The sequence below is a fragment of the Cygnus atratus genome, chromosome 3, assembly GCF_013377495.2.
Source record: "Cygnus atratus isolate AKBS03 ecotype Queensland, Australia chromosome 3, CAtr_DNAZoo_HiC_assembly, whole genome shotgun sequence".
Taxonomy (NCBI): domain Eukaryota; kingdom Metazoa; phylum Chordata; class Aves; order Anseriformes; family Anatidae; genus Cygnus; species Cygnus atratus.
Window position 1 is genome coordinate 91,504,877 of NC_066364.1, and position 20,468 is coordinate 91,525,344.

General features: G+C 42.6%; 1 protein-coding gene across 1 annotated transcript in view; it reads left to right on the forward strand.

Annotated features, from left to right (window-relative positions):
• The window catches only part of PLB1 (phospholipase B1), an 84,703-nt gene extending 68,770 nt beyond the window's left edge, over window positions 1–15,933 (forward strand). Inside the window, exons 47-58 of the mRNA XM_050709565.1 lie at window positions 138–196; window positions 1,450–1,493; window positions 2,661–2,760; window positions 4,139–4,190; window positions 5,798–5,878; window positions 7,011–7,076; window positions 7,627–7,721; window positions 8,918–8,999; window positions 10,330–10,434; window positions 11,466–11,561; window positions 15,064–15,138; window positions 15,633–15,933. Of these exons, the coding sequence (XP_050565522.1) occupies window positions 138–196; window positions 1,450–1,493; window positions 2,661–2,760; window positions 4,139–4,190; window positions 5,798–5,878; window positions 7,011–7,076; window positions 7,627–7,721; window positions 8,918–8,999; window positions 10,330–10,434; window positions 11,466–11,561; window positions 15,064–15,138; window positions 15,633–15,851 (1,074 nt within the window). The 3' untranslated portion in view covers window positions 15,852–15,933. The remainder of the gene's footprint in view (window positions 1–137; window positions 197–1,449; window positions 1,494–2,660; window positions 2,761–4,138; window positions 4,191–5,797; window positions 5,879–7,010; window positions 7,077–7,626; window positions 7,722–8,917; window positions 9,000–10,329; window positions 10,435–11,465; window positions 11,562–15,063; window positions 15,139–15,632) is intronic.
• Window positions 15,934–20,468: the final 4,535 nt, after the last annotated feature.

The following is a 20,468-nucleotide window of genomic DNA, read 5'->3' on the forward strand; positions in this document are numbered from 1 at the left end:
AGATACTGAAAAAAACAAAGTCTGGATGCAGAATAATGTTACATTCAGCACTTCCAAATCACATTGTCTGTCCTACCTAAACTTGTAGTACCTTTTTCTTCTAGTATTTTATAAATGATTCTTTCCATCCTTTCCAGACTGCTGTAGGAGCCCGCTCAACCGACCTACAAACAGACTGGAGGGGACTTTCCTGGAGGTAAAAAAAATCTGTTTCCTCTCCTGCATTTTTGTCCACAGACACAGTTAAAAGTGCAGGTCACCTGGTTGAGTAGTTACATACTAAAAAAAAATGGAAATGAAATGTCCCACATAAAGGGGTGTGCTGATACAGCTGTAGTAGCTAAATTCTACTTCTATCAAACCAATTTCTCCCTGCTGAGAGTAAATACAGGGGTAGGGTAGGATGCTGAGAGTGATTATGCTGGCTAAGGCCTTGGGGAGTCAGAACTGGAAGAGAGAGGGAGTGATTTTTGTGTTGTTAGTTTTGTGTTTGTGTGCTTGTTTTATTTTTTTAACCAGACCTGACTGCTACCAACAGGCTCCTGTGCCCCTGTCTGGCAGTACTAGATTATTAATATGAGTAAATTATTTCAACCTCCTACTAGTCCCTCTGGAATTTATTCAAAATATTGCTGCTGTTGTTGTGATTATCTAATACAGTGTCTAACACTAGAGAATCTAAGTGAGCGTGGATTGGCATGAACACGGTGAGAACACTGCATGCACATTCAGTGACGATATCCCAAATACATTTGTGGTTACAAAGTGGGCAACAACAATATATGTTAGAGTGGATATGAGTCTCAATGTCCACAGTAGAGCGGAAGGAAACTGCCTATTTCATGTAGGCAAAAGTACGTATGGTAGATAAGCAAGTGTACGTTTATTCATCTTTCTTTTCTCCACTCTAACCCCACCCTAAATGTATATGCAAGCATAGACATCTCAGAGGGCCTGACAGAGGTGGTATAAGAAAGTATTGGCTTGTTACGAAGATGTTATTTGAACGGTAGAGGCAGAGGCTTTTTTTCATAATCAACACTGCAGAATCCTAAATAGGTGGTTAATGAGCATTTAATGTAGTCTCTCTTCTATGCATAACTGCACACAAATGTAATTTCAACAAGGTCACATAGAGCAACGTTGGTGAGGAAAAATGCCTTTCTGTGATGGGCATCCCAGCATGTCTGTATGAAAAATTATTTCTCCAGTATGCTCAATTCCTAGTTTGGCATAGTTTCTACCTTAGCTGAAACCCTGCTTGATTTAATCTGAAATCTCCTTTCAGTACTTTCCCTGAATTCCTACTTGTCCTGTGATTTATATTTATGGTTCTGTTTGAGGTTAGTCTTTTTACCTTCCTTGGCTGCTACAGCAACATATGGTGACAGCAAGACAGATGGTTGCAGAACTAATCCTACTTCGTGATTCTGTTCTTTCCCTTTGTAGTATCGGAGGTGATGGGACCCTCGAGACCCGAACTACTTTACCTAGTGAGTATCTTGGAAAACCAATGTGAGTGAAAGGCAAGGCAAGTAATTACTCTGAAAGTAGTCCAAGTAGATGCTAGGAAACATCTGGAAATGATCACACTTTTCCTCCCAGACAGCGGGGGGTGCCCATCTGTTGTGGATATGAGCAGTTCATGAGAGTCACAGCTGAAACCCAGACTGACCTTCCTAGCTGTACAGCTGATTCAGCCCCTCCACATCACAGGATCTGCATGTGACAGTTGCATCCTTTTGATACAAATGATGAGGAGTAAATGTGCTGAAGGTGGCAGAAGTTCCTGCAAGATCTGTTCCTTTATTTCATTTTGTGCTTTCCAATGACAGACTGTAATGGCTGTGGGCAAATTAAGAGTTATGAAACAATTAGCGATCCATTTAGAAAAGATTGTTGATAAGGTTGTGGTTTCCTGGTGACTTCTCCCAGTGATTTCAAATTGGTAGATCACATTGAAAAAATCTAAAAATACTATAAATTTCTTGTCGTAGCATTCTGTGTAACTGGTTCCTGTAGTTGCCATAGAAACCACTAAGTGGTCAGTGTGACTATAAATTAGAGGGGAATTGGTTCACAGTGGTTCTTCTATTTATACACGATCCGTGCTGTGGAGCAGTTTGAAAATACCTGACATTGTTGGTAATAAGATGTGATATGTAACATGACGAACATCATGTTTACGGAAAAATAGAAAATACATTTCACTATGTGTACAGCACTGTAAGTGAGACTCTACAAAGAGGTTTCAGACAGCACTACAGACACAATAACAAAATAGCTTTCAGGCACCACGCTTCACTGCTGAGGGTTTCACTGAAGCCTATAAACATGAATAGAATTCACTTCTCTGCAATAAATATTATCTTAATGAGAAGCTGGAGGACTGGGAGGTAGAGGGCTGCATTTGGGGCATCTGCTCCTGTTACATGAAGGGAAGGAACCATGATTACTCAGGCACTCACACTCAAGAACAGTGAATTCCCTGGGAGCTGTGTGATTTTAGGGTTGCCAGGCCCTGGCTCCTCAAGGCCACAGGGAGAAATAATTTTGTACTGAAGTCGACACAGTAACTGAAGTCTCCGAGGCAGGTGTGTCTATAGCAACAATGCTGGTTGTACTGTGGATGGTTGAACATTGTGTCTTCTCTTTTTAAGATATCTTGAAAAAATTCAGTCCAAACATCTTTGGCTTTTCCACTGGTAGCAGTAAGGAAACAGCTGGGTTCAACGCTGCACAGAAAGGTGCCACTGCACGGTAAGTGCGATTGTGGCCAAGAAAGGGTAAAGCGGGTAGGAGAGAAATGATGGACTGGCAGATTATCTTTGAACTGTATGTTAAGGCTGAGTTAATGCTGATGATTTACTTGTAATGTACGTGTTTCTGTGGTTTGATTACTGATTATATATTTTTAAATTCAGTATTTGGGGGATTTAAATTTTAAGTTTTCTAAATTAGAGACAGAGAGAAACTCCCTTTCTTCATTTGACCTCTGTGCAGAATTTCTGAGTCAATGCCTTAGTTATGCTTCTAATTCTATTGGTACCTTTTTCTGCCCAGCCTTTGGTATGCAGCTCCCTGCTTCGTTCTCAGGCCGTGTTTGTAATGAGAAAAAGTTCATGACCATTTCTCAGTTATCCCTTGATTTCTGGGAAACGCGCCTCAAACTAACAAATAGAGGCCCACTGCTACCCTAATGGCATTAAAAACTATCCTTGTTTGTAGTGCAAAGAGACTGAACAGCTAGGAATTGATTCCTTTTCCTTCTTGAAGGAAAACTCCACTAGTCTGTTATGAACCAAAATATATAAAAGTTTGTATTGCATATGCTTTGCCTGCTCTATGGATACTCAGGGAATTTGTTTCCAAGACTGTCTGTGACACCTCTAACAGTCATTAAATTTACTGGAAGAGAGTTTCAGGGTAGCTAGGAAAGCCTATGTAGCTACTAAACACTTCATGGGTGCCCTGAGCAAAGGCTCAGCACAGTCAGTGTGGCTCTGGGAGTGCAAATGAATGTAGCCACATTTATGTAGCTGCTGGAAACAGGCAGGGCTCAAGCACAGTTGCATCCTAGTATGTCAGGAGCTCCAGTCTCCAGCTGGTGTCTCCACATGGCTTGTGCTTTGCTCTGTGGGTGTTGTATCCTGCCTACAGCTGAGCTGGGAATCTCCAGCCCAGCAATTCCGCAGCGTAAGCAATATCTTCCAGCATTGTGATAAGCTGTAGGAACTGAAGGCCAAGTCAGGAAAGCTGGTTAGGTGCCCAGCCTCTGTGTAAGCACCAAACTCCCCCCCACAACTAGAAAAGGAGTTATGCAGCTAAATGTCTCTGTACATGTGGGCATTAATGTTTTTCTCCAAACAAAATGCATTTAAGTGAGCTCTGAGATGGATAGAATCCATCCCAGTTGCCCGCCACTTGGCAGCCATCCTCGCTGAAGCCCTTTTGGATCAGATTATTTGTGCCACTGCTGCTGCTCTTGGTCCTTCTGCTTGCTCTTCCATCTGAAGCATCACTTTCTCTGTACTGATTTCTGCCGCTCCTAAAGGTCCCTGAAATGAGGAGTGGGAGAGCAAAATGATGATGTGCTTTCAGAGCATGCACCAAAAATCCTTCTGTCCTCTCTCTACAGCAATATGTCAGCCCAAGCACGTGAGTTGGTGGAGCTAATGAGAAGCAGCTCGGTAAGTGAACTGTTCCTTAGAAACATCATGGTTGGATATTTGGGCTGCCCCTCAGTGCTCCTGTGGTCTCTGGGGGATGACTAATTGATGGGACATTTGAACAGTGATGAGTGCTTTACGGATGAAAGAAAAATCAGTGTCCTCATCTCTGGTGTGTTTTCCAAGATACGTGTGCCAGGGACTAGTCATTACTATTAGGAGATTAACATTTACCTACGCAAATCCACACAGGTAGTGTGCAAACACACAGGGCAGAGACTAATCCTCTGGATGGGCTGAATCCCTGCCATGTCACAAGGTTTTTGGGGAACTGGCCGGGGGTCTAGTGTTGGGGAACAACCTGCTGTTGCTGCTCTGCTGAGGGCTGCAAGGGGTGCCCGCCAAAAAGGCAGCTCACTTTTAACAGAGTAGCAGGTGCTCTAGTTTGAGGTTTAGGGGCGAGATATGGGAGAAAGCTGAAGCTATCCTGCTCCAAGTGTGGGCTGAATTTGTCTGAGTGTCTGACTGGGTGTGATTTGTTGCTCCAGAGTATTCCCTGTAAGGGAATTGGAGTGCCTGGTGCTCCTTGGCTCGGGCTGAATGGGAAAGGAAGGTACTGCATAAGCAGGATTTGTTAAAGCATGTGTCTCTGTGTGCCAGCACTCCTGATGGATGCTGCATGCTAGCCCCACTGTCAGTTACCAATTGTTTGGCAGAGTGAAGGGAGCTGGCATGGCTCTTCAGTAAAATAGTACATGGCTCTAGGTTTTTGTTTTATTCACTGCTTTTTACACATCTTTAAAAGGAAGGGGGAAAAGTCCCTGCCAACACTTTGCCTCTTGGTGAAAAGCTTTCTGAGCAAAGTGTTGGTGAAGGAGGAGAATTCAGACCTATGGGTGATTCCCAGGCCCTTCCTCTATTTGTGGGATCCTTTCACAGATGTTTGTTATGTAAATGCACCGCTCTAAAAATAGTTGCCTTTGATTCCTTTCTTTGTACTGAAAGCTACAAAATGTTTTGATGAGATCCAGCTCTCAGCAGCGCCTATTGTTAGCTTGTGGTGACGTGGATGCTGCAGCTGCCCTTATATGAGCTCAGTGAAGTCACCGGCCTCCTGGACTCTTCTATTTTAATCTGCTCTGTTCCCTGGGGCACCCCTCTCCCCTCCTGGCCATGGGGGCAACGCTTGCCCAGCTGGCAGGGATCCCCAGCAGCTCCTGTTCCCCAGCTCACGTAGGTCACTCCAGCATCCATGACTCTTCGTCCCCACGCTGCCCACAGCACTTGGCTGCGCCTGGCAAATGTCCCCTGCCTGTCCCTGACCCGAAGCTGGTATCTATTTCAGCACGCTTGCTGCCACAGACGCACGTCCTGTGCTCAGCCACCCTGACAGTCCTTGTCTGCCGAAGGGGATACCCTTACAGAAGCCAAGGTGACTTGCAGCTAGGCTAGCAAATAACTCACACATAACCCCAGACAGACGCTTTTCTGCTGCTGTCTTAACTCAGCATGCCTCTTTTCTGCTGTTCTGCTGGGCTGTCTGTACCCTCTGTATTTGCATCTGTAAATGTTACCTCTACATGCCTAAGCGATGGAAACTGAAATCTGTTTATTTTATGTGCCACTAGAAAATTAACTTCAAGGAGGACTGGAAGCTGATCACTGTCCTCGTTGGAGGCAATGACCTGTGTCAATACTGCTTTGATAAGGTTTGTATCTCTGAAGCAGGCATGCTTGTTTGGGCACTTGGCAGGTGACCAGCCCTGGAAATTTAACCTTTCTCTCCCTCCGTGAGCCAAAGCTCCTCTTTGTTTAAAAAGCACTTAGGACTACTGTTCCTTTCATCTGTATTGTATCAGCAAGAAGTGCGCAGCTTTTAATTTTGGGGCGCTGTAGCTCCAGAGTAATGCATTATTTAAGAACCATCAATCTGCCCCGTATTGAACAAAGATATAAACTGAAGAGCTCTTCCAGCTCAGCTGGACAAAGTAATCAAGACAGTGTGGTGTCTTTGGTGTGTTGTTAGGGGGACACAAGTGAAGCTTTATTCTGGGAAGTGTCTCCATGTAATAATTACTGGGGATGCCTGTTTCTCACTTCAGAATGACACCAAATGAAATAACATCAGTTTATAGTGAAAAAGATGTCTTACCTAGCTGCCAGCAGCCATCCCCTCTGAAAAGGTTCCTCTAACACAGACTGTGAGGGCCTGGGCCCCAGCTCATCCAGATGACTGGGGATCATTCTCTCAGTTATGGTCAGTTTCCTTTAGAGACTGCTACAGGCATTCTTTGGCCCACGTGGCTGCACCTCTATAATTATACTCACGAAGTTGTTTTGCCAATGGGTTTTGTGGGGTCTGGCTGCCTCCATATCAGTTTCCCCAGACTGGCAGTTTAAAAAACAAAACAAAAACAAAGCAGCAACAACAAAAAAGCAAACCAAACAAACCGAGAAATGTATTGCTCTGTTCATAATGTGGTCTGGGTCCAATAAAAGACAACGGGAAATCTGAAAATGTTGTTTATGGAGTCATTAATCAGGGAAAGACTCTGCCCAGAACTATTCTATACCTCTGGATTTTCTGCAGAGATTAAGTGAATACATTAGTGCCATGGAAATAGAAGCACTGTCAACCTCTGTGCACGTGGCAATAAACCTCTTGATCCAAAAATATATCTGCCATCAGAAGGAGAAAGGAGCATTGAGTTGGTATATCTTCTCATGGGACACCTCGCTAATAGACAGTCTGTGGACTCAGTTGTTCAGATAAAACAGTTAAACTTCTTAAGTACTGAAAGAAGACTGATCCAATTTTATTTATTTTTTTTAATTACATAGGAAACCTATTCAGTGCAAAACTATGTAAAGCACCTTCAAGACGCTCTGGATGTTTTCTATGATGAGGTAAGCTTTTAAGATACCCTAGCAAGCTATGTTCCTGGCAAGTACCCTGGTGTTTTTCCTCAGCTCTGATAGACTTGCAGTGATCATGTTTCACACGAGGTTATCTTCCAAATAGCTGGAGTCATAATGCAGCACTGAGGAGCAATCTAACAGCTTGTGTTAGACAATACCCTGGGACAGTGGGCTGCAGTTTTAGGAAAAATGTGTTGCATGGTGTTTTTGCCATGGACCGAACATATCACAGCCTTACTGCCAGTTCTGATGGCTAAACCAACTGTGCAAAGTTTCATTTACCCTACAGAAAATGAAAATGCCCCAGGGAGTGAAGCAGCATTTCAGCTAGCTTGTGCTAGCTGCCAGGGATTTTTTGGCTGACATCCACTATACGTCTCCTTCCCCCTCCCTTTATACGTTACCCTTGCGCATGCCATTGGTTGCAGCCAGTGGAGTTTGCACTGACTCACTGACCTGCGGATGGCACTTGCGTTCTCGCTTTGTAGTGGTATCATGTTCTCTGACTCGGTATGTCTGTTTATTATAATCCCTGCAGCTTCCAAGAGTCTTTGTCAACATGGTGGAGATACTAGAGATTTCTGGACTGCGTCAGATCGCAGCAAGCTCTTCAGAGTGCGCTCTGACAGGAATGTAAGTGAGCAGAACAGGTCTTCACCTTTAAAGTGCTTGGATTTTTTTTGGGTGCTTTTTGGTGTTTTTTTCTTTTCTGATCAGTCTAAACTGCTACTACAGTAAGATAGCCACGCTGAGCTTTCTGAGCCACTTTTATTGCTGCCTTTAGATGAATAACACCAGTTCACATCAACTTTCTATTACTTCTTCCAATACTTCAGCTAAAAGGCATGCACCTGTAGATTGCAGTCAGTCATCGCTTTTCTTAGCTCTAAGGCAGCGTATCACAGCATAAGTCACTATACAATTGCCATAGTACTGAACTTCAAAGCCATTTTCACCTAGCTGTTCACTGCTCCACAGCTCAGGCTGACATCCCTGATGCCTCTCTTTGCATTCAGTGCTGCATCACCTGTGATGCAGGTTGAGCTGCAGAGTGCACAATGCATGACCAGGAGATCCTTTTCCCACCAAATGGAGGAGACCAAAATCCCAAAGACGACTGAGGGAATAGATTTAGAAATTAGCAGTGCCTTCAGAGGAGTCAGCATGGACATAAAAAGGCTGTTTAGTCTAGCAGAGTAAGGTATAACAGACAGGTGGTTGGAAGCTGATGCCTACTGAATTCAAATGAAGCGAGGCACAGATTTTTAATAATAGAGATGACAAACTGCTAGAACACACTACAGGGGAAATTAGTGAATTGACTGTCTTGTTTGATGTTTTCATACTAATTCTAGGCACCTTCTTAGAGGATGTATTTCACTGAATTGTAAGTTATTACCTCTTGGTCTAGGGGTAACAGAATGAAACAAAGTAGTCTGAGGAGTCAGATCACATGAACAATTTATCTTTTCTACCTTTAAACACCCAGATTTCTGAAATTCTGCTGTATGTCACTATGTAGTGTTGTGTTTTTTCATTGGAAAACATGATATGCTGCTAATGTGTGACATAATAAGTGCATTTGTCTGACATTTAAGAGTTGTGAGTATTGCAGCTCTTACTGTCTGTGACAAGTGTTCCCTGAAAATGAAGTCAAGAAGGACTTTTTTTTTCTGAAGTATCTGTCCTTCCGTAAGTTGACTAGGAGGATCTCTCTCTGCATGTAAATTTTGAGCAGTTATTCTGAGCTTCTTGAACAGACACATTGCTGAAACACTGCATAGACTACTCTGGGTTGGCTTTTAATTTTAGTATTTCTTTCATTGAAGGAATATTTGCCCATGTTTCTTAAGCCCCAAGGAAAACTCTTCTGAACTACAAGAAATTAAGAGAGTTAACAGAGATTTTCAGGTAACGCCTTGATTCTGTAACTGGTCATCTTCTATTGCGTCTCTTTTTATATCTCTTCTTTCACTCCTCTTCCTCTCTCACACAACCTCAGAACTGAGAGGGGTGACTTGGAAACTGCTCGGCTACATTTTAAAACTGTAGCCTGCTAGCTGGCTAGCAGCATTGCAAGTCTTTCCTGCCTTATGATTTGAGCTCAGTTCTGAGATGGCAGCAGATTGAAACTGGTTTTGTTTCCAGTTGCTGTTTGGACAGCTGAAAAGGAGTTACTGATGACGGCTGTTTTGTTGATACGTGTCTGTTATGAATCCATTGAACAGCTCACATGAATTAACATGCCACTGCAAGGATGACAAATTACCTTGCGTCAGCTCTGTTGTCGTAACTCTTAGCAGAGAAAATGAACTAAACTAACCTGATATTCCTTTCTTTTGGCATGCGCTGAGAGTTAGTACACAGCTTACCATGGGTCAGCTTGCTATCTGAGAGTAACTTTTCATAGCCTCAGGGCTTCAGATTCACTCAAATTTAACAAAGGCTATAAGTAGACATTGGAGCAGAAGATTTTTCTATCATTATTCCTGTGAATACAAGGATTGCTCTATCAGATCACAGTATGTTCTCCAGTCCTCCATTCTGTCTCTGGCAGTGGATGTTATCTGATTAATTTCACCATGCTTAAAAGGTCCATGTTGGAAAACATTCGTATAAACTTATCCAGGGGGATGTTTTCCTTAGCTAAGGGAATGGGGCTAGGACTGTTCTGAGACATGACCAGGAGCCTTAGAGTTTATAACCATAAGCTGGAAAGTAATAATAATATGTTTTTATTATCTATATGAATGTCTGTGCCCATAGTTTTCAAAAGTAAAAGGTGATTTTCAATGCTTATGCATTATTTTATTTCAAGCACACCTTTCTGGAAAATAAGCATGCTTCGAATGTCTCAAGTTGGCATTCTGAACTCATCCTTCACTTCTAAAAATTTTGGTCATACTCCTTTTTCTAATTCTCTGTAAACTTTAATCTTCTTGTGCTTGTGAAGCACTGATTTCAATAAGTGAGGTATGAAATACATTTTTTGCCCCCCATTAAGCAACTTTACATTTCAAATTATCCTTGTTTCTTTGCATTTTGCTCATGAAAATCTCTTCCAAATTATTTTCTTTGGCAATCTCTGGACTGCTTAATACTATTCAGCTGGATTTGTACTAATGAGCTATGCTTACCTACATTGAAAGAAGTGTGATACACGTGTTTTTATGATAGCTGATAAATGGTAGATGAGCCTTGCGAGTTACTTTTCTGTTTCTAACTTTGCAACTCCATATAGGCTGAAGCTTTACAGCTGGTCAACAGTGGTCGGTACGAACAGCGTGAGGACTTTGCAGTTGTTGTGCAGCCATTTTTCCGAAACACCTTGTTGCCCCTGGATAGGGTGAGTCCCATTTTTCTATTCCATCATGCAAGGGCCAGTGTCTTGATTTCTAAGTCAGTAAGATCCATAAGGCAAGGACTGTTTTTATTTCCTTTGCGCAGTCTAGCAGCACACAAACATTTGCAGTGGCCTCACAACATGTAGGCACCCTCTAGCTTCATCTGAATTGCATGTCCCCTTTTGCTTCCACTGTTGGAAGGCTTAGTTGGCCTTCACCACAATTTTCTTCCAATTTAGGTTATCGTATATGTTCAGATTACCTTCACATGGAAACCAGCACATGGGGAAGTATGTTGTATGCCCAGCTCACCCAACGCTGGAAAAAGCAAGCAGCCTTTGAAGTCAAAGGCTGATTCTCCCTTCTTTTCTCCAGCTCTAGCACTGCATATTCTGTGTAGTAAAGGACAAATTCTCAGCATGAATCCTGGTCAAAACCATTCAGTTTTACATAATACTTACTTTGTCACATCATCCCTATTTTGTTCTGCCAGCCTTCATGTCCAAAGGATGGTTATCATTTTGACAGTGATAAGGCAGATCTTCCCTAAGACAGACATTTGCCTCAGCTGGATAAACCCACAGTTTTTGATGTTTCCTGAAATTCAGCACAAGTTTCAACACCTGAAAGATTTTAAGCCTATGTCTGAATTGTGGAAGTTCAACAAGCAAAAATAAACAATCCGATTTTTTTTTAAATAATTCTGTTCAGTGCGGAGCATTGCTCAATGGCAGGGTCCACATAAGAGCTGTGAATATTGGTTTAATGACAAGTCTAGATTTGTTATAGAAATTGCAGTATGAAATTGAGCAGGATGCATTACACAAAAGATCTCAAGATGTGGTAATCTGCCCACAGTTAGGAGCACCGAACTTCATCTGCATTGTCAAAACATGAGCATATTGCCTTTAGGAAGATACCAAAATTGTAAAGGGGTATGGCAAGTCCAGTGCACTTTTCGGATACACTTTTAGATATTGTCAGGTCTCAAAGCTTAAAGTGAGCTTAAAAATGTATTTTGCTTTTATCGCAGGATGGCAAGCCAGATCTGAGTTTCTTTGCTGCAGACTGCTTTCATTTCAGTGAAAAAGGCTATGCTGAGATGGCTATGGCTCTCTGGAATAACATGGTAAGTGGCTACAAAGTAGATCCCCATGTGTTTAGGGTAGGAGTCCCAACAAAAGTTCGAGAAAAGTGTCCAAAACAAAACAGTGAGCATATCAGTTTTGTTTCTTGCTAACGAGAGGAGGACTACTGAACTTGAGATCCTTCTCAGTCTGCATTGCTTGGGAACACAACCCAAAGCAATTTTGTTGAAAAAAAAGAAAAAGAAAAAAAGAAAAAAAAAGGAAAAAAAAACTGTATGAGCTGTTGCTCATTCAAAATGAGAAACCCTGAGAGCTTCAGCGTACTCTGGAGAAAAATTCCCTTCTGATTTTGTAATTAATATGCACTAAAGCAAAAATCAGCCCAGTTAAACATGCAGTCCTGCAGCTTCCTGAAAATGTCTGTTGAATGGGCTTGCCTTTCTTCAGTGAAGTCTGTTAGATTTATTATGAAAACAAATAAGTGATTGAATTTTTGCTGCCATTAATAGTGTGGACATGTTATACCACCCACTCTAATATCTGAGGCAGTTCTAGCGGAGTCACTGAAACTAATGGAGGACTGAAATCATACCTATGATTCCTTTACTTGCAGTCACATTCCTTCTGCAGTTTTAGGGGAAATGGTAACTTTTGAGTAGTGCTGGCACAATGTGTAAGAGGCATATGCTGGACTTGATAACTCCACAGTAACAGTCACTTTTGGAACTATGTTTTTTCCCATAGTGGAAGGAAGACTATGGCATTTTCATGCCACGGGGACATTTCTTCCTCTTGTCTCATAAACAACACTTCCCAAACACACTGTGCAAGCAGAAATGCTGTATCCTGGTTTGTGCAAGAAACAGGCATAAATGGAGGAGAATTTCTTTTCACTTTACTTAAAAGTTTGAGCAAGATAAGAAACTTACAGCATATTCCAGAATGAACTTCAGCACAAGGGCTGGGAAATCCAGGGCAGAAATCTATGCAGTTGCCCAGTACAGCATATGAGCTGTAGGTCCAGGGTTATAGAAAACAGTGCATGCACTTGTGCTGAATAATAGATTTGTACACACTCCGCCAATCTGCCTGTTTTTCTATGTCAGGCTTCACTGTCTGGTAGTCCAGCTGATGGCAGCCTGGTAGGCTTCATAGCTTTAGCAGGGCTAACAATGGCCCAGAAACCCCTGGCAAATGTAAACAACATCCAAATTGTGCATGGCTGCAAGTCCAAGAAGAAAGAGGCAGTACCTGGGCATATGGCAGCCTTAAAGTGGGTTTGTTGCCACGTGGTGTTCCTGTCAGCCATTACTCATTCCTGAATCATGATCAGTCCTTTTTCTAAGCCACTGGAGTTTTATTCTGTCCAGACTGTCACTCATTTCCTACGCACATAAGAATATTGACACAGCTTTCTACTGGGTAGTGGAGATTGGCTTCTTACTAATGCAAAGTACAACTATTCAATCCACAGAGCAATGTCGATACGTGTTGATTGGACTATTTCCTAGTTAAATCTAGTTCTTATAACACATCCCGGCTTTTCATTCGTTGTCCGTGTACAGAGAGGTTGTGCAAGCTTAATGTGAGGCTGTATTGTTTTTCTGTTCCCTGAAAAGCTCAGCAAGCAGTAGGCTTATGGCCAAATGACACGGATTCTTGTCAGTACACACAAAGGGCCAGACTGTGCCTGGCTGCTGCGTGGGTACGTAGGGGTGAGGATGGCTTGGGAAGCTTCTCCCTCACCCTGGTGATCTCTGCCCTTCCAGTTTCATGCAAAGCAAAGCATGCTTCTGCTCTCTGAAGTCAGAAAACGCTGTAGTCTTAACAGGTCCCCTTTGGTTGCAAATCTACCTCATTGGTCCCCTGGCCCAGGAGAAGAGCACACAGACAGCATGTTTAGCTTGTGTTAAGCCTCCATGTTTGCTATATGCCCTTATAGAAGACCCATGTGTTTCTTCAAGGAATTGTTCTGTACACTCGTGGGCTTGAGGGTGCTGTCATCTTCAGAGCTCAGAAGCTAATGCTGCTCCTGAGGTACAGATCGCAGAGTTGAAGTGGGGGGAAAAAAAAAAAAAAGCTGACTGCTCTATGCCAGACTCTTTACCAAGGGGTCTGGCACGGGCAGCGTTACAATTACCGACAAATAAGCAGTCAGACAGAACACTACAGGAAATGAACCACATATCTGACAAATAATCACATCGGAATTTGAGCTGTTCCCTTTAAGGCACAATAAAATGACCAAATTCAGTCTCCACGACATTAACTAGCAGGCAGGGCAAATGATTAGGACTCGTGAGTCCAGCAGGACCCCATGGCAATCAGCAAAACCTGGCACTCTGTTTTTTTTTCTCATCTTCTCTGCACTTCCTAGCTTTCTTCCCTTCTCCAGTCATATTTTTAATACGTAAGGCACCAGACCTTGCATCTTGCATTGGTTCATCTCTCTCCTTTGATTTTTTCAGTCTCTATTTCTATTTTGTATTACCAGACTAGAGAGAGGAAGTATTCCCAGTGTTTCCATATGGGAATCTTATTAGTTAGAATTTTTCTCCACATTGTGTTGGGTTTGTTGGGGTGTTGTTTCTCTCCAGCATACAGCTGACACTTCAATCACTTGAGAACAGTAGATGTGTATATACGGAGCAGCAGAAGCAACAGCAGCCCTCTGCACTGTATTCCCAGAACTGCTGGATGACAATAATGCAGTCCTCTATGGGCCAGTCTTCAAGTCATTACTTCAAGCATGTCCATACACAGTTGTAAACACTTCATTTAACGTGACTGATCAAGCTTCTACTTGTTAGCTTAACTATGGTAACGGATGGCATGTGGAGTCCTTGCCAACCACAGATGTTGTGCCATTAGCCTGGACATATTTTACTTTGAATTTGAAATGGACTCAAAGTGAGCCTATGTTCGGTTAATGCAGCTTTGCTGACAACTGCTGATACAAAAGGCTCTGTTTAATTCACTTCTTGCAATCTTGTGAACTTAGCCTTAGATAAAACTCCCAGGGAATTATTTGTCTGAGTGAAGGCTGCAATGTTGGTACTGTCTCATCCTGTCTCTGTAACTCTGCATTGCTTTTGAAGCTGCTTCCACCACCATGACACCTAAGCATCTTTCTTTCAGTACTGTGCTTAGTAACGTGACTAAATTCTGTCATGTGATTTGTTTTTTTGTGGTTTATACTGTCATTTGAGATGTATGTGGCAGACCTGGGTGTATAGTGAACCACTTTGTTCTAGCAGAGTATGTGCTAGTAGGTTATTTTCTCCTACACTTAGTGCAAAAAGAGGAAAGGCTTCTCCTGTTCCTTGCTTCCTGAGGGAGTTTTTCTGCAGACAGTACATCAGATTCTCAGTGTCTTTAGTTCATGAATGTTAAAATGTTTGGAAGCTTTCCTGTTATGCACCTTCTCCCACACTTCTTCATTGACGCAAGAACCTAAAGATTGGATGAAAAGTTGTAGCCACCCAAGTCAGGAATCTGAGGAGAAAAAAACTCATTGTTTACTATTGCTTTTCCCTTCCTCAGATGGAGCCAGTTGGTGAAAAGCAGACTTACAACAACTTTACCTATGACAGATCAAAACTGAAGTGTCCAAACCCAGTAAGTAAAGGCCATGAGGCCAATACTCTCCTTTGTCCACTTTTATTTTTCTTCTTTCTTCTTATGGATAACTTTTTTTTTTTAAGAATATCTTTGTGAAGGTTTTAAATAGCAAAAATACGCTCCTATTTTGTTACACATAGGAAATTATACTGAGGATTTAATGCAAAAGAATTATCCTTACTGCAGTGGAAAGCCTCTACTTTAAGCCAGTTTTAATGAGTCTACATACTTCCATTTGGTTGCCTGCAGCAAACAGATTCGGAAATGATGCCATCACTGCTCTTTCTGGACTGGCTTCTCCTTTTTTTTTCTTCTAGGAACTTTCAGGCAGTAGGGCAGGAAATAGTTTGAGCTAAGACAGAAGGCAGAAACAGTTGATAGTCTGTCTAGAGACTGACAGTTTGCATCTCTGGGAGGGGTGATGGTATATTGTCTGAATGCTGCCTGCCAAGTGGTCTGTGGTCAGTAAAACCTTTGATCTCCCTTTGTAGGAGAAACCCTTTCTTTCCACGATGAGAAACAGTGAATTCAGGAATTCAGTTCTCAACTCAGAGAAAACTGAACCTTCGGTGCCCTACTGGGCTGTCATTGTGGCAGCGGTAGCTGGAGTCCTGGTGGGTTCTGCACTCATCTGGGCTGTGTCAAGAAGAACCATGAGACACCGACGAGAGACCGAAACAGAAAAGAACATGAAAACAACATCTCTGTGAAGCAAGTGGAACAAACGTCTGGTTCTGCTGAGGCTGCTCTCTGGTGTGAGACGGAACAGGAGAATAAAAAAGTGGTTGGACATTAATTGAGCTTCTTGGTTAGCCAAGGGATTTGGGGGCCCAATAATATTGATCAGAAATGCACTGTAGGACTAGCTTCTGCAGGTCAGTGAAGTGGGCAATGCCATTCAAAGTGTTAAAGCTTTTTCATTCCAGGATGCAATTCTTGGTTTCTTGAATAGGCTGACATATAGGCTGACAATTGCTTTCATGAAGCAAGAAAACTTGTTCGTGTACCTTGGCACCTTATTTGCACATCTGCCCTTTTTTTCTTATAAAACTCTGTATATAAAATGTTAGATTCAAGTCCATGATTGTAACCTGGTGTTCCCTAATACCAAAGTAAGTGCAATAAAGAAGAAACAGCATTTTCGCATATTAGATTCAAGCAAGACTGTTGAGTTGAAGGAGCTAAGTTCATTCTACACAGGAAAGTACCATGCCATGGAAACATCGTCAAGCAACTTCTGAGCAACCCAGAACATCCATGTAGCATCCATGGTGCAGTGCTGGGCACCCTGTCCACTGCCTTGGACACAAGCCACTGTCTGTCTGAGATTGGATGTGGAGTTGGGCCATGCACATCACTTCTGCAGGGCTAAATTGCTTAGTCCCATGTCCTCCTGCCCCATAGCTGTATGGCAGCCAGTCCAGAATGGCTCTTACTGTGAGGAAGTAATTTCTTCACTAGCAGTGGAGTAGGGGATCTAAACAAAAAATGAGGTACATACTGGTAACCTAGCCTGGCACTCATGGGGCATGTGGTATGTTCAGATCTCCCGGACTGGAGTCTCTGTAGTTGTTCTCCAAGGAAGAATTTGCGAAGTTTTTTTCAAACTTCTGATCAGGAGTTCAGAGGAGAACTTCCCTGGTAGTTAGACATTCCTTGTATTATACTTGCAGATCAATTTCTGACCTACTAGCGTGGATGATACTGCGTAGATGCCCTGTATTCTTGTTTTTCAAAACCTTTATTTCATATGTCAAATATTTTTAATTTTGATTTTATTGAAGCCAAAGTGTAGTTTGTAATGGTGTGTTTTTTTTGTGAGGCATCAACATTTCCAGTCCATAAATGCAAATGAGCTGAAAATTAAATTGTTCAGGGGAAAAAATGTTCTGGGGTTCCTAAACCTGCTCACTATGCACACACACAAAGTGTTCAGAGTCCTCCCTTTTCCATCTCACTCACTGTTCTTGCAGGGAGTAAAAAGAGGTGGGTAAAATACAAATGGTATAGTCAGGTTTCAAGAGCTGTAGCTCTACTCGTGCCTTCTTTCATCTGCTCTCAAAGGTTGGACTGTTACTGGTAGGACTGTTGTTTGCATAAATCCTATCCACAGGTGTGTCTGAGTTTGGAAGCTCTATATGCAGCCCCAAACAAGGATATATTTGGAATGCAAAACAAAAGCACCTGCATCTTGTTTCAGTGCAGCTCAAGTATAAGCTCCAACAGCCCATCTCTGCTGCTCTTCCTGTGTCTGTCAGCAGTGTGCATCATTAACCATCTACCTGATATCCCAACTGCTGGTAGTTATTTGGTTCAATAATTGGAAGCAAATGCAGCCTTGAAACTGTAATGCAGGAGATGACAGCTACTATATTCCTGTCCGTTCCATGGCATCCTTACCTCAGACATGTTGTAAAACATAAACATTCTCTGCAGAACCTTTCATCAGTGCTAGGTACGTTGAAGGAAGCTGAAAACAGCAGTTCAGTGCTGATATACCTTTCTAAACGATGTGTGCATGCATGAAGTTGAATGGGGGTCCTAGAACACGAGTAAGAGCTACAACATACTGCGTGGTGCCTCACATCAGGTTCTTCCTGCCTGGAGATGATGCAAATCTGTTTTTTGTGTTTCATGCTGGTGTTCCCTGCTAGAAAAACTAGGGAGCCCCTTTCCATTCAGCCTAGGAGGCTGAATTTTGCTCTGAGCTTCTGAACGCCAAAACATCAGAGGTACACCAGTTGGGTATTGAGTGAAATAGATGGCTCTAACCTCTCCAGCATTTTGAAGGATGCTGGTGGAAATAATACTTATTGGCTCTGTGATGGTCCTGCAACAGGAGACTTTTCTCCAAAGTTTCTCTGGGTGCAATAGAGCTCTACTACACTACCCCAGCAGGAGCCATAGGAGGTGGAGCAGGAACTGGCGGCTCCTTACTTAGTCTATGGAAATATCTTCTGGTACCTTTCTTGTGTCAACTGAAGTACGTGATGAACTGCACTGATGTTTAAAAACAAACAAAAAAAAGATCAAGAATCATGTAGTTTGCAGCTATTTTACAAGAAAAACTGCTTCCTTGAAAATATTGATGCCAAGCATTCCCTCTGTGCTCATTAAGCAGAGGTAATATTAAGCTGGAATGAACGACAATTATTGGGTCTGGATCTTAGTCCGACTGCATTCAGTGTAGCGTTAAATCAGAATGTAATCTATGTACCCTGTCTGTCCGTTGTCCATTTTTCCCTCTTTTCCTTGATAGCGTGCCCTTGGTTTCAGTTGCCCTGTGGTATTTTCCCTCACCGGACTGCTGGGTAGGCCGGACTGCTTACTGATGCACAAAGGAGGAGAGGCATACGAGGAACTTCAAGTCTGTATGGAGAAATGCATGAAATGGAAGGTGGTTTAGTCCAGGATTTCACTTTGGACAATGTGGATCTCACCTGTTGCTGAAAAGCACCTCTTCTGTGTAAAGTGGCTTCGTAATGTCTTCTGAAACCAGCGTGCAGTCACTGTCCAAAAAACTGCTGCGGCTACAGGCTGCTCTGCCCAGCTCAGGTGGTTGTGAGGGGCAGCCAGGGGTAAGTGCTGTGCCTGTCCTTGTAAAGCTGATCCACCTCTCAAGCAGAGACGTGATAGAGCCTAATAAGTGTTGACAGTTTGTCTACCGCTTAGGCAGCAGCTGAATTGAAGTTTTGGCCTCTTTTGTGCTGCCGAGGGACCTCCCTCTTGTCATGGTACAGCATCTGCATTTTGCTTTGTAGGATCAAATGGTACAGAAGAGTTTCACCTAGTGTGATTTTGCCCCCGAAGTCCAGTTTAGATGCTCGATAACTAAGGGAAGGGATGGAAAATTCAGAAAAACATCTCACCAGTTTCTGGATGGTGAGATAGGGGAGAAGAGATTCAGATAACAAATGATATCATTTTAACAGCTGATTAATATGTGTAATATGTGTAATATGTGTAATATCTGTAATATGTGGGGACACCTGGTCAGGATTTTTGTTACTTTGAGGGGAATTTATCTAAAATGTTGAGTTCAAACAACTACACTCCCTGTACCTCCCTGCCCCTCCCCAAGAGAGGGGCTTTGGTAATCTCACCACTCAGGCATGGAAAAGCCCTGGATTTTTCAGCTCTGCAATCAGGTTATTCATTTTCCATGAGCTATTTAAAGAGTTTGCTCTTGGGTGACCACAGGTTTGCAATGCTTGCTCCTTTTTTAGCCATTTTGAAAGGAATGTATCTGAGATTTTGGGAACAGCAAGATAAAAGACTGTCCAAAAGGTGGTTCACAAGTTACTTAAATGGAATATGTTTCTGGGGTCTTTGACCATCACAGGGAGGGATGCTCCTGAGATCTATCACGTTTAAACTATGTCTGTCCTGAGTACACAGTTTGCACATCCAGGGACCTGAGAATTATTGCCAGCAGCAGTAGTCTGTATCCAAAAAAGAGAGTGGTGGAGGAGGGGAAGGAAGCTGGTATGTTTAAATGTAGCACATGCTGAGTATCTTCCATTTAGCTGCCAGCAACTGGCCCTTCCATCACTTAGCTTTCTTGGACACTAGATGTTATGCCATCTTTCACCTGTTGAATTCCTTTCTGAGTGCAGCGATTTTCTCATGCATTTTGAAACGCAATACTGTCAGCACGTGCCTGACAGGTGCAGAAAACTTTAGCTGCTGTTGATGAACATCCCAGCACAAAGCAGAGTTTGTTCTGTTTTTGACCATCTGAGAGAACAATCACCCAAAAGAAATGACAGAAAGACTGTGGCTTGAGCAACTTTAGAAAGTTAATCCAGTGAAACGTAGGACAGCTTATTTAAGAAATGGTTGGGACTACCTGCTGGCTAGAGGCTGGAAGAAGCTGCCTTACATCTTTCCATTCCCGTGACCTCTGTAACTGTCAGTCATAATGCAGTCATAACTAGAAAAGTTATGTGGATTTTACTGAGAAAATTTCATTCATGAACTTTCTGGTTTTTTGTTTTTTGTTTTCCTAATTACAGAACTTACAGAAGTCAGGTATGAAAATGTGCCCATGTCCTCTGTCGGACAGAGTATGGGATCAATGAACATGTTTCAGTGGTAGGGTCCTTTGCTCTCCCCAGGCTTTCTGCTTCCTTACAAGAAGGATTTAATAATCCCTTTGGACTAGCAGTGCTCCGTGGACGTGGTTCAGTGAGAGGCAGTAGAGGATTTCTGCTGTTGATAGCTGGGTTGACCCCAGGGTGAGTTATTTCAATTGGAGAAACCAGCCACTTCTGAACATCTAACAGAGCCATCTCACTGCTGTAAAGTGATTATGGATGCGAAGAAGG